Source organism: Mugil cephalus, chromosome 7 (genome assembly GCF_022458985.1).
Source record: "Mugil cephalus isolate CIBA_MC_2020 chromosome 7, CIBA_Mcephalus_1.1, whole genome shotgun sequence".
In the NCBI taxonomy this organism is placed as follows: Eukaryota; Metazoa; Chordata; class Actinopteri; order Mugiliformes; family Mugilidae; genus Mugil; species Mugil cephalus.
The window spans coordinates 8206502-8233818 of NC_061776.1; the positions used below are offsets into that span (position 1 = coordinate 8206502).

At 42.2% G+C, this 27317-nt stretch overlaps 1 protein-coding gene across 1 annotated transcript; it reads right to left on the minus strand.

Annotated features, from left to right (window-relative positions):
- Window positions 1-6442: 6442 nt before the first annotated feature.
- nfatc4 (nuclear factor of activated T cells 4) lies at window positions 6443-24467 on the minus strand. The gene is made up of 13 exons (XM_047590731.1): window positions 23690-24467; window positions 17958-18118; window positions 16770-17282; window positions 16487-16662; window positions 15339-15501; window positions 14149-14249; window positions 13457-13558; window positions 12093-12280; window positions 11041-11181; window positions 10195-10250; window positions 9983-10109; window positions 8045-8758; window positions 6443-6756 (listed from the first exon to the last, which is right to left on the minus strand). The coding sequence occupies exons 1-13, from the start codon at window positions 23877-23879 to the stop codon at window positions 6686-6688; spliced, it is 2703 nt and encodes a 900-aa protein (XP_047446687.1). The 5' UTR covers window positions 23880-24467; the 3' UTR covers window positions 6443-6685.
- Window positions 24468-27317: the final 2850 nt, after the last annotated feature.

Here is a 27317-nt window from a genome sequence, read left to right on the forward strand (position 1 = left end):
AATAAATAAATCTGGGTTAGGGTTACAACTGTAGCTTTGATTTCCCCACTATTACCACGCTGTATTTGCCAAATCATTAGGTACACGAGTAAAAACTAATGAACTAGAATATAGTGCATGTGTATATGTTATATTAAAATGTGTTTGTGAGAATATGTCGCATATTTTTACACGGGAGGTTTTTGTTTCTGCTTGAAAGCTAAGTGAAAGTCATTCATTCATCCACTCATTCACAAAACTAAGGTTACTTTTAATTGTATTTATTTCACATGGTCAAACTGAATAGGCAAAAAAAAAGTTACAGATGATCATAGTTTCATAGTTGGTGTGTCTTTTGTGTTTTTTTTTTTTTTTAAATCTTTGATTGATTGCTGTTGTAAATATTAGGCTTGTGCTGCTGAGAATAGGGTAGAGTCCTCCACAGCGATACATCCCTTTATCCTCATCAGATATGAATAAATAAATTGTTATTTAAGTTAATAACTCAAGACGAACTGGGTTTACGTATACATTATCTGTTAACACCGATCAGGCATAACATTATGACCACCTTCCTAATATTGTGTAGGTCTCCCTTCCAAAACGTCATCTTCTACAACATCATCATCTCGTGGAGATCTGGTGTAGGGTGGGTGCTACATGTCTAAGTAACATCCACATGAATGAATCCCAGGGTATTGAATTGTTGAAAGACGGTCGATGTTATTTACTTAATAACGTTGTGGCTGATCAGTGTAATTACGACAGGAGTCAGTCTGCTGACCAGAGGTTTGCTTTTGTTTGTTGTGTTGTTTTTCTATGTGAAAGGTCCTGAGCAGAGCAGCTTTGTCTCCGTCCCTCCTTCAGTAACTAAATTAATTCCTATCCTTCCCACTCCAGCCCACGGGAAGAACAAAGGCCGAGTCATCAGCCCCACAATAGCTTGATCCGATCTCAAATAAACGGGGCCACTGCGTCACGTTTCCACAGCGGATGTGTTGCTCTCAACGCCGCCAAGAGTCAAGTGTGCAACAACAACTTGAATGACAGGACAATACTTGTGCGATAACACTAATTAAAATAAGCGCACAGATATGCTGTTAGCTGGAAGAGGCCCGCCGGGCCTGAAGGGCTCAGGTCTGAGTCCTCTGCTTCCTGAAAGAGCTTCCTGTTTGGCCTTAAAACCTAACCTCTAAACTTTCCAAGCCAGCTCAGTGGAATTCATTAAGTCATCTTGTTGGGGAGGTTCCCCCAGGAGGTGCACATTTTATTTCAACACGTCTGTGTCATCTGGCCGCGCATTGACCTTGTGTTTTAAAGAGGAACTTCACCAGCTGCACAAATACAGATCAGAGTGTAAAGCTCAGCCTAAGAAGCAGCGAGATAAGGTTTTATCAAGGTGCATTTGCCAGAGTTCGCCCTGACTGTGCACGTTGACCCCATTTCCAGCGCTCACACTGAAAACCTTAATTTCTTACACCATAGGTTTTCAACAGATTGCACAAAATCTTTGGTTGATTAGACTTTCATTTTTCAAACTTTGCTCCACAATTTTATATTTCTTTAACTAAATTAACACGAATCCAACATATTCTAGGTGAGGGATAAATGGAGGCAGGAGACGTTGTCATTCATTCAGCGATACAGGAGCGGTCTGCACAGCCACCGTTTTCCGGTACACAGTAGGCCCCGCCCCCTATCGCTGCTGAGCCAATCACGAGGCCGCATGTTCTATATATTATAGTCACTATGGGAAATAATCCACCCTAATGTTGCACGTGTCTGAAAAAGTAAAATGAATATTTGAACCTGTGTATTATTTGAATAGCTTAATATTGGATTCAAAATGATAATAATAATAATAATGTATATTTATAAATAGAACTAGGCTGAGTTTACTATAGAACACATATAGTAGGCAGGGGAGTAAATGCTGGAAGGTGTCATTTCTGCAGCATGCAGAGACAGCAGCTTCCTTCTGCTCCTCTGTTCATTTTCCAACATAACAAGAGGGAGGGATGTCTGCCTCCGTCCACAAACGGTTGTTTCTCCGAGGCTTTAATGTGATTTGTCTGTGCCGCCCATTACAGCACAATGCAGACTCCAGTCCGGAAGGCCGTCGTCCGTATATCACCGTGAGTATATTATCATCAGGAGGCCATTAGTGTGCTCAAGACATTCCTACTTCTAGTGGCGCACCGTCATTCAGACACGGTTTGTTTAGTCTGTTTACTCAGTGGGGTCTGAGATATCTAAATATCCCAAAACACTGGAGGTGAACTGCTACGATGGTCCATAAATGGCGCGTGTGAGGCAGGTTTACTTCACATTATTTCTGTCTTTTTAATCCGTTGTAAACGTGCACGAGTGTGGAGGACTCTCAGTTGGTTTGACCGGCCCGTGGATTTAATTTTCCGCAGAATAAATAGGCTCTAAGAAAACTATTAAGAGTGAAGCAATAAGTTATGGATTAGTCACAGCAATGGGGGCAATGATTCTGGTCTTTAGTCATTTCTCTGCTCAGACTGAAACATCATGGATCTCTGTGATGTGTCGTTTTTGCCGGACTTGAACACATCCCGGGCGAATAAAACAGGACCTTATGGAGGAGCTGTCTTACCCGGTGCTTTGTGCTGTTAGCAGATGCTAAGATGTGAAAGTAACATAGCTAACACACGTGCTAACATTAGCATGAGACCATTTCAATGCGCGCACACACACAAAAACGACATTCAACTCATGAACCGTTTAATATTTGAGGTTCGTGTTGATATTAAGTATAAGAGGAGTGATTAATGGAGTGTGGCTACGCTGCCCTGGTTGTGTATTCCTCTCACATTCCTCAGGATCCTATAGTTAGTTTCTCTTTTGGGAGTTTATCTTTCCAGTGACAGAGGCTGCGTTCAGACGCCTCGGTCTCTCTGTTAACACTTCGCCTCCTAATGATCTCCATTTAGTGCAACTGTCGCGTGAACCTGTTTGGTGTCGGTCAGACTAACTCCAGGGAGCTCACATGCTGATGCCTGAGATTATGCCTCCCCCTGGTGAAACTCTTGAGTGATTTCATGTGACAGGATGTTCCTAAAAGAGCATCTGTAGATTAAAAGTAGAGGATGTTAAAGCTCGAGAGGCCTTTTTTCTTTCAATGCTGTTAATATCTTTGTGTAATTACAGCACTGCTTCTTTTCCTGCAGCGTCTCTTAATAAAAACCTCCATGTTTGGGGGTTTACAAGGTCTCTCGGCTGCTTGGAGTCAGGTCGACCTCGCAGGATGGGAAACTATGTGACACAGATAAAATAATGACAAATAAAAATGTCAGAAGACAGAATCTAGTTTCATTTACAAGGTTTTACAAGGAGCAAACTTATTTTTATTAGAGGATGAAGTTGAATTTTGTCTTTGCATTTAAGTTCCTTTTACTTCCAGTCTTTGTTTTTTCATGCCTCTGTAATTACCTGTCTTGTGTCATGTCTCACTGGTTTCATCTGGGTCTTGTTAATCAATTAGCCCTTGTGTGTGTGTGTGTGTGTGTGTGTGTGTGTGTACTCACACTGATCACCCATAACATTATGACCACTGACAGTAGAAGTAAATAACGTTGACCATCTTGTGATAGTTCATCGTTCTGCTGGGAGGGAACCCTTTGGACCTGGCATTTGTGTGGATGTTACCCCCACCCCCATAGCAATGACACTCCTTGATGGCAGCAGACGTCCACCAGCAGGATGCAGCCTTACACACACAAAAACACACAAAAATGCTTTAGGTACAACTAAAAAAAAAAAAAAAAAAACTTGAGAAAACGGCAAGGGTGTCGACCTGGTCTCTAAACTCACTCACAGAGGCCCCTCCCCTTAACCCATAGGACCCAAAGGCCCCCCCACTAACTACATCCTGTTACCAGACACCACACGACCCCCTCAGAAGGCCCATGCCCAGTCACAGCTGTTTTGAAGACGCAAGGGAGACCGACACAATATTAGGAAGGTGGTCATAATGTTATGTGCGTCCTGCATTTGGGTCTTTCCCTTCCTTGCAACACTCCCATGTGACCCCCCCACCTGACACAACTCTGAACACTCAGTCATGTTACATGTAGCGTGCATGACACATTATAGTTGTGACTGACAATGCGGACCCATGCAGCCCATACATTGCCCCTCCCCCACTAGCAGAGTGCATGAAGCTGGAAGTTGGAAAATGGTCATATGCATGTCGAGCACTTTTTCTTTTGGATATTTTTTTTTTTTTTTTTTACCACACAAACTTCTATTTACTTAATCACTCAGCACCAACACATTATCGTCATTAGCAACAGCCCTAAACTTACTGTTGTTGTTGTTAAGAAGTAGTTTGCTAGCTGACGTTTTTTTTTTCCTCTCTCACACACACTAATAGCGCAGGTTGTCAGTCAGACACTGTCCACAATTTAGATCGGAGCAGTTGTGCTGTTTTTGTTAAGCTTTTGGTAGGAATATACGTTGAGGTTTAACACTAATGCTGCCTGTAAGCTGAACATACTTGGCTGAGAAGGACCACGGGCCGAAGCAGACTCACATAGCAGTGATGTCCATAGAGAAGGAGGTGATTGAGAGTCAAGCATGAAAGAGTAATTGACAGATTCGCCTCTCTCAAGGTGAAGCAGCATAAACTGGAGTCTGCATTATCTGTTGAGCCCAAATGGAGAGACAAAGGACAGACTGATGTCTCTCAGGCAGGGTTGCCTATCTTGATTGACCTTTATATCTTTATCTTTTCTTTTTTTTTTTTAACCATTGTTTCATTTTTATCATGTAAATGGAATATATCAGTAAAATTGGCAGCACGTATCAGCTATCGTCCAATGCTGATTGGTATCGGCCCTAAAAAATTCATATTGGTTGATATCTAATTATAATATGCCAATAGTGCCCAATTTAAAATGAAAATAAGTTAAGAGGAAAAAAGAAATGTAATGACTATTTATGATGATTGCTACAACTGAATGTTGGTAGTTTAACCTTTGGGAGAGAAATACACGAGTAAAAAAAAACCTTCCAGTACTGTCTTATTATTTCGCTGACATTATTTAACCCGGCTGGCAGAGCAGTGTGTTCAGCTCTGTTCTCCATGACCAAGTCGAGTGTAGACATTTTTGTAGGGGGCCCCATTCGCCCATGGTCCATCATCATACATGGTCACATTATCGCTCCAATAAGACCTATGTCAGACCTCAGATTTTAAGCCTTCCTTTGCACCTTTTTTTGCACTATTTTAAATCAACTGGCTGCTTTATATTTGTGTTGATATTTCTTGAAAGATGTGACCATCCTCTTTATGTCACAGTGCACCTACACCTACAACCGCGACGCAACGACCGGCTCTCGACTAAGAGCTTTCAATGCAAACACACTCATTGAAAATTGCGTTTTTGTGCTCAGCAGCGAACGCATCACATACCAGGAGCTTTCCATTTCATGAACTTTCCGTGTGGAGCCAGATAGAGGGAGAAAGAGGAAAAAAATTAGGAGCGGGGACTGGAAAAGTTAATGTAACGAAGGAGTTACGCCTCTCGATTCTAACAGAGAGTTCATTGTCAAAAAAAAAAAAAAAAAGGGAGAAAGTTCAAAGCTCCTCAGCAGCTTCATCAATCTCGTCTCTTTACGCTGTTTGGTGTGAAGCTCCCAGCCTGCCCATGTATGGTTACGCTCAACCATATAGAACCATAAACCTGCCAAGGAACCATTTAACGCTGCTTTAGCGTCTTTTTTTACTGCCTTCACCGGTTTGCAGGAATTTCTTTCTTTTCCTGAAGCTTAAAGTCCATTTTTTAGTGGAAAAAAAAAGCACGGAACAGTTGAAAATATGACCGGTGAATTCTTGCAGAGAGATGAGTAATATTTCAAACCGCTGCTGATTTAGGACTGTGCTGATCCCGGAGTCCCTCCCTCCAGGTGCCGCTACTCCGCTGTGCTTGGAGATAGTCAAACAATTCCTCAGGCGAACCTTTCAAACAGCTTCAACGGTCACGGCCTCTTCACATCACCCGTCCAAGACTTCAGAGTTAAAGAATTACCTTTCATCTCAACACTTTACTCCAGCCAGGATCCGCTAATGAACGCTGTCTTTAAAGTTCATTTGTCAACTTGGCGTTTCCAACAGCACCGACTTTAGGTTATTTTATCTGTTATTTACACATGGCTCCACTTGAAAAATATTTTTCTGGCAACAAACGGTCCTCAATCTTGTCATTATGACTAGTTTCTGCTAGTGCGATCTTAAAATAACAACTCTTTCAGGAAAAAGAAATGGTCGGGCTTCTTTAGACAAAGGTCATATATGTTTATAGTTTGGGGGGTGTGGTATTCCATATGGTTAATATCTCATAAAACCATTTCACTTTCCATAGTGTTGAAGCCCTTTTCCTTCAGCCTTCCCTCATATTCATTTTTGCAAGAAATAAAAACATGGCCACAGACTCGATCCGTTTCTTGTATAATTTATATTGAAAACGTGTTAAAAACATTAGTTTCCCTTTATAAAACAGTTACCTGTGGTCATAATTACAACAGTGTCCTGGTAACCAGAGTCTCCTGTCAATATTACATGTGACTGCATCTTAATACCGAGTGCGTAAGGGGATTTAAAATGCTGCTGAATGTCAAACGACGGGGGACGGGAGGGACGGGGGGACGGGGGGGGGACGGGTCACGAGCTGCTCCGAGCTCAGTTCGGCTGGTTGTCCATCTGAGAGCCTGACTGGTAAGACTGGATGTCCTCACCGATGAACTCTGATACTGTGGAGGAAGAAGACACAGCGTCACCTGAAAAGTTCACTACTGCATTTGCAAGAACTGAAGCTCGTGTAAGACATTTTACTCTGAAAATGATCGTCCTATGCAGCTTCAGCTTAGGAAAACATGTCAGAGAGATAAATTAAATACAAGGAGCATCCACGAGATAATACAAACTGATGTACTGGCTGATATTAGTTGAAACTGTACGTACATGTCGTCCTAAAATAGGGACGAAACTGCAGGACAGAAACCTAATATACATTTAAAGTAGCTAAAAAAACAAAATGTCCTATTAACTACATATCCCAAGTCCAAAAACTGAAGGATCCCAGGAGCCTGTGATTGCTCCACTTGGCACACTTGGCGTGTCTCTGCTTCTTCTCCATCTCCACAGTTTTCATATTGATTGTTTTGGACCGGAGATATAAACATAAGAACGCGCGTATGCCAAATATCGGCAAAAGTTTCGGCCAACATAATAATGGAACCAAATCACCCAGGATTGAAACAAGTTTAGAACAACACAAGAGAAATACAGGTTTGGTGTTTGTGTGTATATTGAGTGCATCATGTACACCAGTATTAAGAAGTGAAATTGAGAAGTGAACAATTTTACAAATGTCTCACATAGATAGATAGATAGACAGATACACAGATAGATAGATTAGAAAGATAGCTAACTAGATAGCTAGCTAGCTACATAGATAGATAGATAGATAGCTAGCTAGCTAGCTAGATAGATAGATGAGTTAGATTAGATAGATAGATAGATAGATAGATAGATAGATAGATAGATAGATGAAAGATAGATAGATAGATAGATATAGATAGAAGATAGATCGATAGATAAGATAGATAGATAGATAGATAGATAGATAGATGAAAGATAGCTAACTAACTAGCTACAATAGATAGATAGATAGATAGATAGATAGATAGATAGATAGATAGATAGATAGATAGATAGATAGATTAGAAAGATAGCTAGCTAGATAGCTAGCTAGCTACATAGATAGATAGATAGATAGATAGATAGATAGATAGATAGATAGATAGATAGATAGATAGATAGATCGTTAGATTAGAAAGATAGCTAACTAACTAGCTACATAGATAGATAGATAGATAGATAGATAGATAGATAGATAGATAGATAGATAGATCGACCTCTTTTGTCTTTCTCAGTAAACAGTGATAAAGTGATGAAGATAACTATAATAATACTGTAAAATTGTAGTTTACTTACATTTTTATTTCTGAAATGAAGGCCAATAAATATATACCTCACCTTCTTCAAAGGTAATGTGGTGCATCGAGGCAGAGCTGCTAAATTCCAGAGGGCACTCCTGGATCTTGGGGTCCCGCCCGTGTCCGGTTCCCAGCACCCTTCCCTGGGGGTCCCAGCCCTCGTAGTGGGAGTAGGGTGCCGGGCAGAAGTCCTGATAGTGGCTGGGGTTGGTCGGAGGGGAGGGGCACACCTCCTGAGGATAAGCAGAGTACTGCGGGTAAGGCGAGGTGGGGATGGGGGGCAGAGGGGAGGTCGAGATGGGACTCCCTGCCGGGAACGGGCTGAGAGAGGAGGAGTGGGAAGGGGAGGGCGAGGAGGACAGGTAGGGTGAGTCCAGCCACGGGGAAGGGGAGGGGGAGGGAGGCTGCGGGCCACGGGGGTAGAGGGGAGGGAGCAGCTCTGTGAAGCCCAGCTCTAGGTTCTCGAAACTGGGGTGACGCTCGGACAGAGCCGCCCTGGACCCCCCGGGCTCCTCGGCCACGGCGTCGGGTTTAGAGCAGTACTCCTCGTGGAAGCTCATGGCCGGACACGGAGGGGAGTACGTGGAGGGGTAGGGGGGCAGGAAGCCCAGGCCTCGCTCCTCGGACATGGGGTCGCCTCTCACGTGGAAGCCCCTGTCCATCCTGGGGGGACCTCCGACGGGACAACCTGTCCCCACGTCCAGAGGCAGCGCGGAGGGGCGAGAGAGCAGGGGGTCGTCCTCTTTGAACATCACTGAGGAGAAACAGAAAATATTTATTCACGCTTATAACCTCTTCTTTATATTGAGACTTATTATCCTGGATTTTTTTTTTTTATTACTAAATAAATGGTCTGAGGTATTTGACAGTTTCTCTCTACCCTGGATCAGGTTGTACTTTATCTGTCAATAGCGCCGGCCATTTTTCCAAGTTTTACTGAGCGCGACATATTCGTTGAAGAGCCCAGCAACAACATGATTAAATTTAATGAAGCGTTTGTTGAGCTTCATCTTTGTTGCTCCAAAACATCAGTGTTTCATTGTTATAGAGTTGTTATTTCCTCACTAGTGATGGGACAACAAAATGTAATATTCATGTGTTCATTTTCTGTAACCGTTTGTCCTCTGGAGGGCGAATTATGAGAAAGAGAACCACACAAACACATGTATGCAAACATTCAAACTCCACACAGAAAGGCCCTGGTCGGCCGATAGAACCAGAATTGAAACCAGAATCTTGCTGCTGTGAGCAGTGGCGGTTCTACTTTGAATGCCTCCCTGGGCTAGATTAACCCCCCTTCACGTTCTTTCACAGCATGCATGCAAGGCAGCAAACTCTCTGCGCGATACCAGATACAATTTTATGACGTTGGCATTGCAGAGATCTACCGGGATATTTACAGAAGTGTTGGGAAAAATAAGGTCGGACACGGACACATGTACTTTCAGTTTCACCTTTAGATGCACTAAGAGGCAGCAGCATCACACACAAATTTTCATTTAAACAAAATTTTTCCTGCGTCCTCAGCCAGTGTTTTGAGTCTCAGCTCGTCTGTCTGTCTGGGGCATCCAACATGACATGGGGGATAGGCCCTGGCTGGAGCGCAAAGTTTGTTTTTGTTTTTTTCCATAGTGCCGCTCATGCCGCCCCCAAAACATGGCACCCTGCCTCTGGCTGTGAGGCATCAGTGCTGACCACCACACCACTGTGGTCCACCAACATATAGGGGGTGGAGCTTATGGCCTATACTGCAGCCAGTCACCAGGGGGAGCTCTACTGGCTTTGTCCTCACTTTGGAGGAGCAGTTCCTCTGTCCCATCTTTACACACTCTATGTTCTGGACACTTATTAATACTGCAAGTGCTTTAACATGAGTTTTGCAGGAATATATTTCAGAGTGAAACCCCATCTCATCTTCTCTAAACAAGCAAACTGAACAAAACAAAACAAAAAAGACGACAGAGAAGTCTTCTCTCACCAGGTAGATACTTGAAACAGTGAGTGCTGCTCCGTTTCCTCTTCCCGTTAGAGACGTAAAGACTGACCGACACGGGCCGACTGACGGAGAGGTCGCTGTAGGCCGGGACCCTCACGCACAACAGACACTACAGAGAAAACATTACATGAAGAGAGACGTATCATAGCGTGCTCTGGTTGAATCCGCTCAGGTTTGTAATATTTGACCATTACCTCGTTGCTGTTGTCGCGGTCAACGTGAGCCTCCTCCTCCCACTGGAGTTTACCATCTAACATGTAAGAGCAGAAGGCAGGAATTAAAGTTTATTCATAAAATTCACGGAAGCAACAAAAAACACACTGTACTTTAAAAGCTTGAATTTATATTACTTTATACAACAACAAATATATGAGCATTTGATCTAAAATCTGCATCCTGAGGTTCCTGCTCACATGCACATCGCATCATCAAACCCACTGACCCTCTTCATGATCCACTCTGCATTTCTGGCTTATTTACACAAACTCTCTCGCGTGCTAAAAATAGACAGAATTATTATCCTTCCTGTTTCTTCTTCTTCTTCTTCTTCTGAATGACTGAGGGAAAGTTGTACGACTAAACACTGTCTGTTAACCCCTTCCTGCACAGCGTCCTTGAACCTGGAGAGCAGCTTGTTTTTATGATGCTGCGCCCCCCGTGCTTCACTGTTGGGACATTGTTCTTCGACTTGTAAACCTCCAACTATTTCCTCCAGATATAATGATGATGATGATTATTATTATTATTATTATTATTGTATGGTGTTAATGCTTATACTAGATAAATGTGGTGCCCTCATGCATTTGGAAAATTGCTCCAAAGTATGAACCAGACTCGTGGAAGACATCCACAGGTACACCTCCACTTAACTTAAATGATGTCATTTAACCAATCATATGCTTTTAAAGCCAATGTTCCAATGTAAATACTGTTTTCTAATTAATAAAAAATATCTTCCAATACGACCACCCCTCATGTAATTTCTGTACTTCCTCAGTGACCACGCAAGAGAGGGTTTTGCATCTCCTCCGAACATTCACCTGTCCCCCGCTCCATGAAGAGCACTCTGGAGATCGGCAGGAAGTTGGTGCCGCTGAGCAGGAGCTCCTCTCCTCCTTCCACGGAGCAGGAGGTGAGGCTGACGGACTCGATGACGGGCAGCTCCTGGGCCGAACGCTGGGCTGAGGCGGGGGGAGAGGAGACAAACGCAAGATGAGACGCCCAGGCTAATTTACAACCATCTTCAAAAAACAAAGAGTTTTTTTTTTATATTGTCAGTGCAACGGTTCATAGCAGGTGCAGCACATGAGATGTTCCCCGAGGACCATGCATGAAGACAAAGAACTAAAAGAGGACGGATATTTACAGAAAATCTTGTTAGCAGCCTGTAAGAACTCGATCTTGAGCAAGCAGTAAACGCAAAATGAATGAAAATTGTGTTTGAAATATATTTTATGGAGCAACTGACTCATAAGATAAAAACCCAAGACGAACAATGTCGAGAAAAATAGGAGAAATGGACTGTTTATACATCAACGACAGGACAAGGTCTTCACGCTGATCGTAGTACAAAACAAACTATAGAGACAGAGAAATCAAGTCTTTTAATTCTCTGATGTTAGCATTTGCTCTTTTTCTATTTTTGTCAATGTGTATATGTTGCAAAAGAGAAAAAACAATAAAAAGAAAGTATCAGAAAACAAGACAAAAGACTGAGTACAATAAAAGGTTAAGTGTTAAGTGGACGTGTAAAAGCTTATGCAGGCGATACAAGACAGTGAAAACGGTGCAGGCAGTGAAAGGACAAACAATGCAATACAAACAAAAACAAATACAAAACCCTTGAGAGACAATGCACTTATGAAAAGACACAAATACTCAACAACAGAGCAGCACCAATAATAAGCAGACTAGTGTGAGCTGGACTGTAAACATTTGACTGATTAGCAGCATAATGTGTGCAAAAGGGCACAAGAGTACAGGTCATGATATGATTGTGGTTGTGAGTGAGTATATGTGTGTATTGTTCAGTCCAGTTTCAAGCGAGTTCAGCAAGAAACCACAACACCGTCTGACTACAACAGGCACTCACAGCATTCGATGGGCAGAGAGGCGACCTGCAGAGCCAAGACTCGTCCAGGTGGAGCAAGAGGCGGCGCTAGAGGGAGGTGGGTACGAAACACCAAGCGGACGCGCGTGTTTTTCCTTCCAACGTCCGTTTCTCCTTTCCTCAGCTCGATGTCCGAGTTTCTCAGTTTCAGGATCCCGGCACAATCGATGCTAAACAACAAAACAAAAACAAAGATTAAAGGTTTCTCAGGTTCTCTTTGAGTTATGCAACACTTGTCTGTACCTTGGATATTTTGATATTTGAAGTTTGGTTTCAGACTCTAAATTAAAAAGAATAAAGAAATGCTAATCAAGTAAATTTACTTTTGGTCCTTTAAGATGTGAAAAAAGAAAACACAAAGAGAACTAAAGGAGAACACATTCGATTCATATAAAACTGGAGGTTTTTGTAGGTGAAGAACAAATTCTGTTTTTTGTTTCTGCAAGAAACATCAGAAAAGTTTGTTCTGAACATGCCCCAGTCTGTCGTGAAGCATGTCTGTGAGAGTGGCGTACAAGTTTTGTTCATTGCAAATTCCAGATGTGGACAACTTCCTGTTTCATTAAAGGAAAATACAGCTGCTTTTATGTTTTCAACTAGTTGCAGTTTTATGAGTTTTATGTTTTAAATCACATAAGTAGGAAGAAATTAAGTCTATATTTATTAACTTTATTAAAATTTGTTTGTTTTTTAGTTTAATTTCCACTTTTAAAAGCAAAAGCGAAAAAAAGACAGGTACCTCTCTAACTGTCACATCAGCAGTTATTTAGTCACATTCTTCAGCATGTGTAGAGTTAGTAAAAGGAATCTAATGAATGAATGTCCTTTACGGTGAAATGCATACTTGAATCATTTGCTTACCTAAAGATAGCGATTCGTAGTAGAAAGTAGAAAAAAAACCCTCAAGAAATCAATCCTTAATTTGTAAATGTACAGACAATTATCAGCTAAATGTTCCTCAAGTATCAAAAGTAGTCATCTTGCAGGAAAATGTTTGATGGTGTCTTCTTACGTACAGCCCATCATATTTATGAATTAGTCTAAGAAGTGTCTGTATCATCTAACAGGGAAAAAATAAAGCTAATTTCTGCAAGAGAATTCTGAAAAATGAAACTGAAAATTTTCTGTACCTGCTTGACCCCTGGATTGTCATTTTATTTTAATTTAATTTACTTTGTTTCATTATTTTTCCATTTAATTTTATTTTTCTATTTTAATAGTTTCATTTTTTTTTTTTTAACTATCTAACCCATTTCTTTTTATTTGTAGATAAAGGCTGAGCAAAGATAAATAAATCCTTATTCTAGCGGAGTAAGGACGAACTCGTTCACTCTGCATCTACTCACAGTGCGGTCATGTTGTTCTCGGGGTTGAGGGGGATGTCCAGCAGTTTGGTCCCCGCCTGGACGCTCTCGTGACTGGCGGTGCCGACCATCTTCCCGGTCACTCTGAAAACAGAGAGAGAGAGAGAAAGTGGCAGGCATGATTTAACAGCACGACAAGTACGGTTTTTATGCCAAACCCCAGCTCTATATACGAGTGTAAGTCATTTAGAAAGCAGACATGAAAGATAGTTTCTGATTAATTCTTCTTGAAATGAGAGAATTTCACTCTCCAAAATGTTTTACTGGCTCATAGTAATGGCCCTGTAATTTTTTTATTACATTTTATTCATGCTTTATTATTTTTACTGGTATAAGTACGATTGACTTATATATATTGGCAGACTGGTTTATTAATTACCCTCTCTTCTCTCTTAAAATGATATAGTATGTCCAAACTTATAATATGGGCAAACACTTCAAATGAACTTTAAATGAACGCACTCCTTTTCATCAAGTTACACAGAGAGCAACAGGTGCAAGACTTTTCCTGGACCAACACTAGAAGCAGCTGGTGGTTAGTTACACAATGGTTAAAGATACAGGGGTCAGATACACGTGTCCCATGACTGTCCCCTGAACACGAACGTGCTATATTAAAATAAATAAATAATGCACAGTGTTTCTAAACAAAAAAACGTGCCGTGGCTCAGTACCTGTGGATCTGATAGAAAGGATGTGGCCTGATCGATCGGTCGTCAGCTGTTCCCACGAAAACCTGGAGAGAGAGCGGTTTGCTCTCCGTGTATCCACACAGCTGCGGAGGGAGACGCAGAGTGAGCGATGAGGTCAAGCTGTGAGGAGGCCGCCGGCAGACAGAGAGCCACAACATGCCTCCTAAGAGGCTGTCCCAGTTTCTTTTCTTGTGAACACAACAAAATATCCACCTCTGCTTAAGTTTAATTTTTATAGAGAGTATGCACTGACGTCACTGCCTCCCGAGGCCACGCCCCCTTGAGTGGCAAAAACACGGTGAAATATATCGGTAAATACAGCGGGAAAACGTGGATTATCTGATCAGATTAAGGACAATTTGACTGGATGGTGATCCATACGAACTACTGTGGGGTTGGTTAAGTGGATTAGCCTCAGTTTAAGATAGTTTCAGTTAGTTTTAGTTCATTTCAGTTATGATAAATGTAGATGCTAATGCTAGCAGAGCTTTACTGAGAAGTAACGTTAGCCATGCTATCCTGTAGCGTCCGACCGGAAGTTAAAAGGGTGACGGGAAGTGATCACAGATATTCGGTTTATTTATTTTTTTTATTGTTACTTATTGTTGGAAGTAACTGAAATAGTTACCGTCGGCCGTAACTACGCCAAAACAACAACTCATCTGACGGCCCTCCAGGACGTGACTTAAGACGTAACGTAAGGTATGACTGCATCAAAAAAAATACAACATAAATTAATATTACCTGACACTAAATGTGAACCACCAGGTTTCTGTGTCTGGATTCCAGTTGTTTCTTCGTAATGCAGCGATCCATTCACTTCTCTTTTCTTTGGCAGTCGGAGAAATTTGTAAAAAAAAATATCTCTCTGACTGCTTTTCAAATCTGTTGGTTCAGTCAAATCGGACAACAGCTCTTCGTCTTTTTTTAAATGAATTTTACAATATTAAAGCCTACGGTTAAAACTAATGCTGCTAATCTCTACGATCAACTGTCACTTTTTACCTCCCAGTGGCCGTAACCATGGAGACTTCGCCGGCTGTGACGTCACGTGCATACCCTCGCCCCCAGAGACGTTATAAGGTAAGCGTCCTTACAGAAATAGCTTTAGAAATTAAAAAAAACAAAAAAAAACAACTTTGAGCTGCTTCGTCAGCCTAGGTTTCATTCACCTTGACGACGGGATGCCCCGTAGGTGCAGCTTTGACGGCTCCTCTGCTGCCCTCCGTCTCGTAGTGGGCTCTGTGGTGTGGGCGTGGCTGGACCTCGATGCGCAGCTCGTATTGGTCAAACTGGGGCGGAAGCGGCCAGTCGAGCGGAGGCAGCGCATTAGACCTGGAGTAGCATCATTTAGCAACAAGCGTAACAGTTTATGAAAAGAGTCAATTTATCTGGGATGTAGTCATTTGGATAATTTGGATCAGGCATAACATTATGACCACCTTCCTAATATTGTCTAGGTTTATACCCTTGTGCCTCGGACACAGTTCATCAGAGAATGAATGGACATGGGCCTGTGGTGTCTGGTAAAATAATGTTGTTAGTGGGGGAGATAATTGATCAGTTTACAAACACAGAAAGGCCCCAGTCGGCCAATTGATTCAGACCCAGAACCTTCTTGCTGTGAGGGATCAGTTCTAAGAAGAACCGGATATTTACTCTCCATCCGTTTGGGGGGTCCCTGGCTTGAAAGACGTTGAAAGACCTCCGGTTTACGGAAATAGAAAACTTTAAGTTAAGAGAATTACTCGATATGCATTGCATGTAAAAATCTATGGAAAATGAGAAAAACATGCAAGTAATTGGTAATTTTGGTGTCAGAGGAATGTACTGGAGTAAAAAGTCAATTAGAGACATTTCTCTAATTTCTCTTTGATTTTATTTTATATTTTACTTTATTTCAGTGTATTTGATATTTGTTTAATTTTAATTAATGTATTTGTATTAATTTTTTTAAATTTATTTTATTTTTATATTTTAGTTATTTATTTTATTTTATTTTATTTTTATTTTTTTTTACAAGACCAAGCAATTCACGAAGTACATTTGGGATCTAGTGAATTTTACTTCATGTTTTTTTTTTTTTTTTTTAGTTGTTCTTAAACCATTTTCGTTTGTCTGTATCAGGCTGCATCCCAGGACTGTCATTGCTATGTGGTGGGGGTCTCTGATCTAGGTGGGTGCTACATGTCTAAGTAACATCCACATGAACGCCAGGTCCAAAAGTTTCCCAGCAGAACTAAACTGAAGACGGTCAGTATTACTTACTTCTCCTGTCAGTGGTCATAATGTTGTGGCTGTTTGGGGTGCGTGTCCTTGCCTGAACAGGGGGCTGTGGGCGCTGGCTCGGGTTCTGCCCCAGGCCAGAGCAGGGGGTACAGAGAGGTAGTCCATGCCCAGCGAGGGAGGCTCTCTCCTGGTCTGCTGCGTCTCTGACAGGGGGCAGGGGGAGCCGTGGCCCGGAGCCTGCTCCTGATCCACCTCTCTGGGAGACATCTGGAAGACAAGACGTTCAGCACCTCAGAGATTTTTAACATTTCTTATTTTTCTCTCACGTGGAGAAACAACAGCATTTAAGAAAAACCCAAGGGGAGTGTCTGTACTTGCTCCAATGAGGTCTTCCTGGTTTTCTGTGGGATGCTGAGCTCACAGCTGCTGGGGGGAGCCTGCGACTGGGGGCTGCACTCTCCGCCCTCCACGTTGCATCCCTGCAGGTCCTCGGAGTAGCTGCCTCTGCGCGAGGTGCAGGGGGAGGCCAGCGGTGAGTTTCTACGCTTCTTGCCACCCGGCGACGTGGGCCTCGAGGACGGCGAGAGCCCGAAACTGATGGTGGCCTCGTTGAGTTCGTCCTCTTCCACCAGCAGGGAGTCGCAGCTGGAGGCGGGGCTCAGCCAGCCCCGGGAGGACGGGCTGGACGCGGGGCTCGGGCTGAGGGAGCCCGGACATCTGTCGCGGTAAGAAAAGGGATCCAGCAGGGGGAGGTAGAGGCGCTCCCTGTCCCACCCGCCGCCGCCACCCATGTCCCAGTAGCTGGAAATGGTGGGCGTCGGGTCGTCTTCGGGCGAGATGGTGGTGATCTGGATGCTCGGGCACTCGACCACACGAGACTCTGATACCTGGACCAAAGACGAGAGGAAAGTGTCATCAGTTACCAAATATTTTGGCTATTTCAGCTTCTCGTCTGAACTTTCAACACAAGCAACGCGAAGATTGAAAAACTATGACGACGACCATGTTTCACCTCAAGCAAAGAGTTAAAAAGAAGTAAAACTACAGTTGAACAATGGATGAAAACGAAACTTTTAAGCTGATGGAGAGATTAAGTAGGGATCCCCTACCTAATGGGTTCTATATTAAACTTGACCTAGTGCTACACATATATATATATATATACACACACATTATTATTATCATTTTGCATTCAATATTAAACTACATGTGTGACAGTGAGGTGGCTGTGCTGGAAAATTAAAAAAAATCGGTACAAAAAATGTCTAATCAACTAAAGATGTTGCGTTGAGTGTCGTTCTGGTCCTAACTAGAAAATGTAGTGTGAAAAAGTGTGATTTTAAGATTTATTTCAATAGTCTAAATTAATTTGGCCTCAATAAACTTTCAAACCTTTACCCGTGACAGAAAAATAGACTTTTGTGTAAAACAATAGCAAACCTTTTGACATCACTGATAAAACAGCTAAAAGAAAAAATCAAAAGCAACACAAACTGAGGGAATAATCCACATGATGACTTGTTACGATAAAACTTCAGGTGCCTGTGAAAAGCTGGTCTCACCTGGACGGATCGCGCCGGGAGGCTCTCGTAGGTCCCGCTGAACTCTCTGATGGGGGCCCTCCGTGGAGGCGGCGAATGCATCCCCGCCCGCTGATTGGATGAGGGCGGCGGGCTGGGGATGCTGATTGAGTGTCCCGCATGAGAGGCAGCCAGGTTGTTGTCTGCGATTTAAAAAGAAAAGGAAAGAACAATCGTCAGCTTGTAAAAAAGCCGCCGACGAAGCGTTCGATCGACGGCTGTGTTTATTTTCCGGCTGATTTGTAGCTGAACTTCTCAGCCGTGTGACAGTGAAAGCTGTGAAGACATGCTGTTGTTTTTACGTCTTGCGTGAGGAAGGCTCATTAGATAGCAAACGAAATATTGTATACACAATCTGTGGTGAGAAAAGATTCATTTTATCGTCAACGGGCCTCTATCAATTAGTTTTCCTTGATTCACTGTAATTGCTGCCATATGGAAAAGGCTCACATTGGAGCATTTCCACAGCTTATGTCTTTGAAGCAAAAGTGTACTTAGCTTAGTTTAGCGTAGCTTAGCTACTCTATAATAACTGGAAGCATTTACGCAGTCAGAAGCTCTAAAAGTAATTATCATTTATTAATATTATCATATTTCAACATGTCATTCATGGGTGGATATGTGACAGCCTGTTTCCACATGTTTCCAGTCTATATTATGCAAAGCTAAGCTAACTGCATGTGTGTTTGAGGCTACATCTTGCAGCTACTTAGCTCAGCACAAAAACTAAAACACACACTTAGCTTGACCAGTCAGAAGGTTAGAAGATCCACTATTTATTATCTTTCTAGTTAAATAATTCCAACCATATCTTTACAAAATATGCTAAGCTAATAGGATTGCAGCTACACATTTACCAAATATAACAGTATTATTCATTTGTTTTGTTTTTTGTTTTTTCCATTTAACTCCCACCACCAAGGAGATAAATGTTAATTTGACACTTTTTTCACTTTGGACATATTTCAGTTAATTGTTTCATGTATTAAGGTCATAAATTTCAACTAGAACTGGAAACATTTACCCAGTCAGAAGCTCTAAAAGTAATTATCATTTATTCATATTATCATCATTAAATTATTGAATTCACATTAATTAAATGAATCTGTCCATATATTCAAACCTAAAAATAACATGTTATTATGTTATTCATGGGTGGTTATGTGACAGACCGTTTCCACATGTGTCCAGTCTATATTATGCTAAGCTAAGCTAACTGGATGATAGCCGCACATGTGTTTGAAGCTACATCTCGCAGCTGCTTTGCCTAGTACAAAAACTAAAAAAAACACAGTTAGCTTGACCAGTCAGAAGGTTAGAAGATCCACTGTTTAGCATCTTTCAAGTTAAATAATTAACATCATACTTGTAATTTTACAGTTCTGTACAAACATCAACACATTCTGGATTTACACATGCCAGGCTAGCTGTTTTCAGTCTTTATGCTAAGCTATGCTAACTTGTCTCTGACATAAATTTAACACAGACATGAGTCGCATTGGTCTTGTCATCTAATGAAAACATATGTGTGCGTTTCACTTTCATTCACTGAACTGCTTTTAATTTGAAATGTGCGTGAGTTATTCATTAAACTTTGTTTCATCATTGTTATTGTTAACTGTACTTAGAATTATTTCAGTAAACAGTTTCATGCATTATAGCCACAAACTGTCCATTAAATCAGGGGTGTCAGACTCATTTTATTTCAGGGGCCAAATTCAGCTCAGGTTCATCTCAAGGAGGCCGGACCAGTAACACAACAGAGTATTAACCTATAAATAACATAAACAACTCCTAATGTTCCCCTTTGGTTTAGTGCAAATAAATTATTTACATTCAATGAACAAGTAATGATTAATCACACAATTGTTAAGAAAAAGAAGTGCAGTTTCTGTGTAGTTCTAGGACTCAGTGTTGTGTTACGTTCACAGTTCAAATATGTAAACCTTAATGAATGTCTTCAATGTAATTTTCAATGCACTTTGTAAATTAATCCTGCAGGCCGGATTAGATCCTCTGCCTGGGCATTAAATATTAAAATGCAACTTCCATTTTAACATTTAATGCATAGGTGTTCAACAGGGGGTCCGTGACCCCTAGGGGGTCTGCAGGGGTACTGCAGGCGAGTCGCAAAATCTTTCCTATATATTTTTTTAAAATTTTCCCCCCAAAATTTAAATTTGTTTAAATGCACATTAACATGAACCCATCATATTTTAGTAAAGGATATATTGAGGTTATCTTTCAGTCGGCGGAGGCGGAGCCTATTCAGTCCCCCAGTGAAATCAGTTGCACGGCCACCCTACCGCTGCACATGTTTGAAATTTGAACATGTATTATTTGAATAGCTTAGTATTGATTGCAAAATGATGATAATAATATACATATAGTGGGTAGGGGGTCCCTAATTAAACTCTCCATCACTTTGAGGGTCCATGGCCTGAAAAACGTTCAGATCCCTGATTTAATAGACAGTTTGGGGCTATACGTTTACTTTTGGCTCAAATTTAGCTAAAAATCCCACCTCCAAATATGGTGCTAACCCTGACACCTATGAAGATGACTTCATTTTTTTTGCTTTTTAACGATGACCTCAACGAACATCGTCACCCAATCGGGGACAAGAAGCCTGAAGGCCACGGTCCTCGCCACACGGCTTCCTCGGCGCGGTGCGGTCGACCTCCGCGCGCGGAGCCAAACGGTAGTTACTCTGTAATGAGAGAGGCTCCGACTGATCACTGGTGCTCGGCCGGTGGCAGCGGGCCACGCAGGCAATTGTTGGGCAATGCGGACGCACAATAGTCACTGCCAACAAATTAAGACTTGGGGTGAAAAATCTCTTCAAATGTTTCCTGGCAACGAAACATATTTCCAAGTGATTAAAGCTGCAGTGCTGAGGCAACTCTTCTGCTTTTTCTTTTTTTTTTTCTTTCTTTTTTTTTTTTTTTTGTGCATGAAATAGTGATTTAAATGTTTGTGTGCAGACCAGCAGAGAGTTTATGAGCCACAAAAACGTACCTAACATTTATTGAACGGGCTAAAAAGCTAATGCTGAGTGTAAAAACTCGCTTTCACGTTTGACTCAGCGTCCTGAGCTGAACCTCAGAAAAAGTGATGTTTACCCGCAAACTGTGGATCCGGGCCCCCCAGGAGCCGTAACCAGATTAATCTGAGGGGTCAGGGAAGTATAAAAAGACACTCTGCTGCTACAGAACTGACTTCATTTTTTAATTAAACCCTCCTCTGCTCATTGCTCTTTTAGTTGAAGCACATATTTTTGTGTGCACGTGTGAATTATTGCCAGAAACTTCCTGACAGCTACTAAATACAAGGAGTCGTCATCATTCGGAGATGATCAGATGTGTAATATGTTTAAGTTTTTACTTATTTTCCTCTATTTTTACCTTTATCTTACAAATAAATGATGACTTTATTACTATACTGACTGATTCAAGCCAGACTTATCTTAAATTTCCTCTATTTGTTGCTTTTTTCTACTAAACGAACGCTGATTTACACCTATTCAGAACTCTCAGAGCTAATTATGAAAAGGAAAAGGGGATTTTCCGACTGTGAAAAGCGCCAGTTAGACAGTTAATTAACACAATTGGTTTGTCACTTTCTTTTGCAAAGCCTCATCTGAGGTCTAAACCTAATATACTATAATAATCTGGTGTCCTTACACGAACCCCCACCGCTCCTCCGGGGATTCATTAGACGTTCCCGACCTGAGCTCAGACACTTGTCGTGACGTTGAGACATAAATCTCTTGAGTCATGAGATGTTCAATAAGCTGCGAAAGGACATAAGTTATAATTCTGCCAAGCGCAGCTTTTCAGACGTTCTTTAAACCGTTTCTTAAATCACGAATGAACGGTGGTTTTATTCAACCTGGAGTCTCCTTATACATTGTATGAAGTAGAAACTGATACACAGGTGTCAACACTGTTGTTCTTTTATAGTTTCTTTTGTTTCCTTCAAGTTAAAAGTGATTTTAATTTCCCCTTCTGTTCTTAAATGTCTTTAGGAAACAAACCGTTCAAACAACCGTCACTTTCAGACCTAAAAGGTCAGTGTTTCCTCCTTTTTTTTGTGTATAGCTCAGGTATTCATCATCATCACTTGTGAAAACTGATGCATCCTAAATGTTGGCTTCGTGAAGCATTTTTTTGTTTGACTTAGCTCAGAGAGAGTTGTTGATTTAGACTGTGTCTTAATGTCGGAGGCTGTGGTTTGCAGTTAATTGTATTGTGGTGTGCAGACACATGCTACTATTGTTTTGACAACCCGATTTTTAGTCGGTGGTGTCGGCTCAATAACGCTTTAGTGTTTAATCCGAGAGCAGTCGAATCGCCACCTTTTCTGACGTCGTTTCATCAGAAACTGATTATAATGCATCTTATTTATACAGCGCAGAAGTAAAACTGTGAATGAACTGTGAGAACAGTTAAAATGAACACTGTAAAGTGGCTAAACGTTAAAAGAGATGGTTTTTTAAAGGGGAAATATGAGATTTAACATAGGACAGTTATATTGGAATCAATTTGTGTTTTATTAGTGCGACTAATGAATTACATGTTATGTTACAACACATAATAAATCATTTCAAATAAGAGTCTCTAAGACAACTTAATATACATGTTTTTTTATCGTTGTGGAATAAAAATGATGGTATTTGATCAATGTTGTTAATCAGCAGAGATCCTTCAAAGAAAAAAGTAGGATTATTGCTCCTCAGTTTGCGTTCCTCAGGCATCTTTAAGTGATTTAAAAGCACATTTTGACCGTGAAGGTGAGCATTTTATTCTGGTAGTCAGCTGTCGCGTGGCCTTCTACCATAATGTGACATTTTAACATTATTACGGTGAAAGCTTTAAAACAAATGAGCCAAAGTGGGTCCTCTGCCTCTCCCCGCACCTCGGATTAAATCTCAACCTTTGCCTTTTTTGTTGTGCAAGACGAAGACAGAGAGAATAAAATGTGCTGTTTGGTTGAAGTGGGGGACAGATCGCGTCCCACGTGTTACATGAATGGATTTATGGAGAGCCGAGACGCACCGAGGAGCAGCAGCTTTTTTCTCCCCGAGCGAGTGTTTATGAGCTGAAACATAAAACCTTGAAGTGAAGAAGTGCTCCATTGTTTCTCCTGCACTTCACTTTCATGCCTTGGGTGTGGTAATGCGACTGTATGCCAGCGTGGGCGGGAAAACAAATGAGTGGATTTGAGGTGTGTGTGTGTGTTACAGGGAGAGAGAGAGACAGAGTGTGTGGAGATGGAGTTTGAGAAAGAAGAGGGGAGGGAGGGAGGGAGGGAGGGAGGGAGGTGTGTGTGCGTGGTGCGTGTTCAGTACACAGAGGTTGAGGTTCCTTCCCAGATGGCAGCTGTTAACTCTTCTCACACGCACAGCTGATTAGAAACACATTGAGTCTGGGGCTGCATGCACAAACACACACACACACACACAGAGACACACACACACACACGCAAACACGCAAACGCATCCAACAAGCAGGGATACAGTTAGATATGCACGCAGATGCTGCGTCCCACACGCAAAACAAACGCACAATAAAAAAAAAAATATATATATATATGTACACTAGGAAAGCGGCGAGCGCATGCACGTTTGGACGCACGCTCATTACAAAGAAGGTGTCACGCATCCTCTATCTAGCGTTTTGCGTTAAACACATTAAACGTGAAATGGCTCTGACCCTGGCTGCTGCTGCTGGAGGTCTCCAAGTGCAGCAGGGCGCCGTCGCTGTCCTCCCCGGCAACGGAGCTCTCCGGCTCGGCCGTGCGCACCGGAGACGGGCCCTGGCTCTGCCGCGGCGGTTCCTCCTCAAACACCAACTTGAACTCGAACTCGCCCTCCTCCCAGCCCGAGCCCGGCGCGGCCCCCATCGCCCTCCGGCAGCGAGGACAGGATACAGATTCACTGATACAGTCTTATGTATGTCCCTCCTGCGTCCCCCCGACTTGGTGACTCTAACGTCCTTGATGCGCCTCTGAGGGAAAAAAGGAAAAAAAGGAAGAAACTTTCCAAACAGATACTGCCCCCCCCCCACCCTCCCCCCCAAAACTTTTTTAACTTTCTCCTATTTGCGTGCCATTGCGCAAATATTCCTCATCTTGAAGGGGTTTGCTTCAGCAACTTTTCCGCATCGTTTCCAAACAAGAAAAAAAAAAAAAAAAAAACGCTGCTTCTCGCTCCGGTATTTGCAACTTTTCCAGACTTGATGCCTTGACGCTCCAAATCAAACCTCCCGTCCGGGAAAATTCACCCGAAAAATATTCCTCAAATGGGGACGGCTCTTTCATTCTAGGTCCGTCGCCATCACCGGGGCTTCAGTTTCTCCTTCTTTGTTCCCGTTGGAGACAGAGAGAGAGAGAGAGAGAGGAAGAAAAAAAAAAAAGTTTATCAAATATTTTTGTCGTCCTTTACCCTTAATTGCCTTTGGGTGGGTTTCCCAGCTCCAGTTGGTCCGTTACTCATTCCCCATAGGACCTTATGTCTGTCACTCATGAAACCCCCCCTGCCCCAAACCTCCAAGCCTCCCTCCTTTCTCCCCTCTCCCCCCCCTCTCTCCCCTCTCTCACTCTGGAGGCTTCTCTTTCAGTCAAATCCACTCCACATCTACTCCACGCAACCAGCGGAGGATCCCATCTTATTTTAATGCCATTTAAACCGTCGCCATCCACTTTTCTTTTCTTTCTTTTTTTTTTTTTTTTGGATGGTCCTCTGGAAAATGAAGTCCACTTCATCCCCAGCAACTACATAAATATAAATGTCACACATTCAAGCTCTCCCCCACCCCCCACAAAAAAAAAAAACAATATAATTACTATTCCACTCATGAGCAGGACGCACGGAAAGCAGCTCGCTGTCTGTAAAAACCTGCGGCTGCGTGGCCACCAGGGCTGCGATGTTAACTGTCAGTTAGTGAACATAAGAGGGCCTATTTCCTGTGCCGCTGCTGAACACGACATCTTTTTTTTTTTTTTTTTTTTTTTTTTTGGCTGTCACTCTTCCCATCTCCTCCCCCTTTCTTCTACACCCCGACCCCTTCCACTCTTTTTCGTCCTCCTCCTCCTCCTCCTCCCGAGTCTCCCCTCCCTCCCTCCCTCTTCCTCTCCACCAAAGATCTGTTTCTCATTATCCTCTGTAGTCTGCTCTCTGTCTGAGTCAGGAGACGAAAAACTTAAATAAACACACTCTCTCTGGCTCTCTCCCCCTCAGTCCAGCTCCTTATTCCTCCTCTAAACCCCCCTCTTCCTCCTCTTCCTCCTCCTCCTCCTCCTCCTCCACTCCGTCTCGCTCTCTCCTCGCTGTCCCCCTTTTCTCGCCCTCCTCCGGTTCTCACAATCATTAGGCGTATGTTATACTGTCGTGTAACCGGGGGCTTGTTTCACTCTCCCTGTCATCCTCTTGGGGTTGTGTGGGCAGGCCTTGGATCCTGGACCGATCTCAAGATGTTGCAGTGCGGTTTTCGTGCTACCAACGACGAGGCCGACGCAAGAATGTCTGAGGCCCTCTCAGCGAGACTCGATAAACTCTTACGCCACTGCCCGAATCCCAACATGGCACAACGCGCGGCAAGTTTACCTCATACCGGTCAGAGAGACGGATCTGCCCCGGAGCATGTGGCGTAACTCTCACCTCTTTAAAACAAAAGTTATGGATCATCAAACTCTTGCAGCACATTTCCCACAACGGAAATGTGTGTCTGACAGCCAGAAGTAATGACTTTGTATCTGATAACCAGTCAAATAATCCGTAACAAGGGAAAAAAATACATCTTTTTCTGACTTTTATGACCTTTTGAGGGAATTTCCTCATTCCCAGTTCAGCCATGAGCGAATTAAAAGACTTGTAGCTAAAACTATGACGGATGGTGATATGTTTAGGCACAAAATAACTTCTCTAGATGGAGGGAAATGTATGAGATCATCACCATAAACATGGAGGTAAGGATTTGAAGGATTTGATGTGCAAGTTCAGTGTTTTGTCTACCCATCCAACCACCCCAACCTCCTCCCTAGTCATTAAGGCCAATGGTGAACTGCAGGAAGGATTCATTAATTAATGAATTTGATAGTCTACATCATCAGATGTTAGCTAATCTTAAATGTGAATTTTCACGATGCATTCGATCATAGTTTTAAAGGCGTCAGTCTTATGACGACTTTTTTAAATTAAAAATGTATAAAAATGTATAGAGGGTTTGCATTGACGTCACTGCTGCCAGAGGCCACGCCCCCCGAGTGACAAAAACATGGTTAAATGTATCAGTAAATACAGCGAGACCAGGAAAATGTCAATTATCAGATCAAATTAAGGACAATTGAACTCCACAATGATCCATATGAACTAGTATGGATTTGGAAAAGTGGATTAGCTTCAGTTTCAGTTAGTTTTAGGTCATTTCATGATAAATGTAGCTAAATAAAAGATGCTAATGCTAAGAGCTTTACTGAGAAGTAACGTTAGCCATACAATACTGTAGCATCTGACAGTACGTTAAAACGATGACGAGAAGCGATCGTAAATACTCCATTTATTGTTTTACCGTCATTTATTGTTGGAACTGAAATAGTTACAGCTCTTCACCTTTTTTTTTAAAATGAATTTTACAGTTTAGACGCTATTAAAGCCTGTTATTCAAACTGATGCTGCTAATCTCCATGTTCAGCTGTCGCTTTTTACCACTCAGTGGCCGTAACCATGGAGACGTCTGCTCGCTGTGACTCCACGTTCATACCCTCTACGTATATAAATGTTTTTATTTAAAGCTGCACACATTCGAATAGAAGCAAATCACTTTGTTGGGTGCTGAATGGATGATACACAGCATGTGCATGCAGCGCTCACAGCCAGGGGGCGACACTGGGAACACCACTAAACATTAGGCTACAGTCTTTGGTAAATCATTTCCATGAATTTAGGAGAAATATTAGTAATATATTAGTATTTCCGGCTGCTTCTCCGTCTCCGCAGTTTTCGATTGGATCAATAAAGATGTAGTGAGCCAAACTGACGAGTGCACAAGTATAAAAGGCTTGAACCGACGCACGTCCCACAGTACTTTAAAAGATCCTTAACAGAGAAGAAACGGTGCTGCAGTAACATCAGTCCAACAAAAAAAAAGGTGCAATGCAGAAGAGACAAGAGAAATGTAGTACTTCAGTGAATAAACAGCACAAAAGATACAGATACATCCAGAGTAACTGAACTGACAAACTAACACAGTGAGAGATATAAAGCATATATACACACAGGATAACAGGTGAAACTAATTAGGGCGAGAGGCCGGGTCCACCCTGGACAGGTCTCCAGTCTGT

What these genes read in the sequence shown, in the direction of transcription:
- nfatc4 (XM_047590731.1), bottom strand. Translation starts at nt 23,879, where the DNA reads ATGGGGGCCGCGCCGGGCTCGGGCTGGGAGGAGGGCGAGTTCGAGTTC. An exon ending in GCCCACAGCCCCCTGTTCAG is followed by an intron (nt 15,502 to 16,486) that starts GCAAGGACACGC and finishes ATGCTACTCCAG; the next exon opens with GTCTAATGCGCTGCCTCCGC. An exon ending in ACCGCGACAACAGCAACGAG is followed by an intron (nt 10,110 to 10,194) that starts GTAATGGTCAAA and finishes TTTTCTCTGTAG; the next exon opens with TGTCTGTTGTGCGTGAGGGT.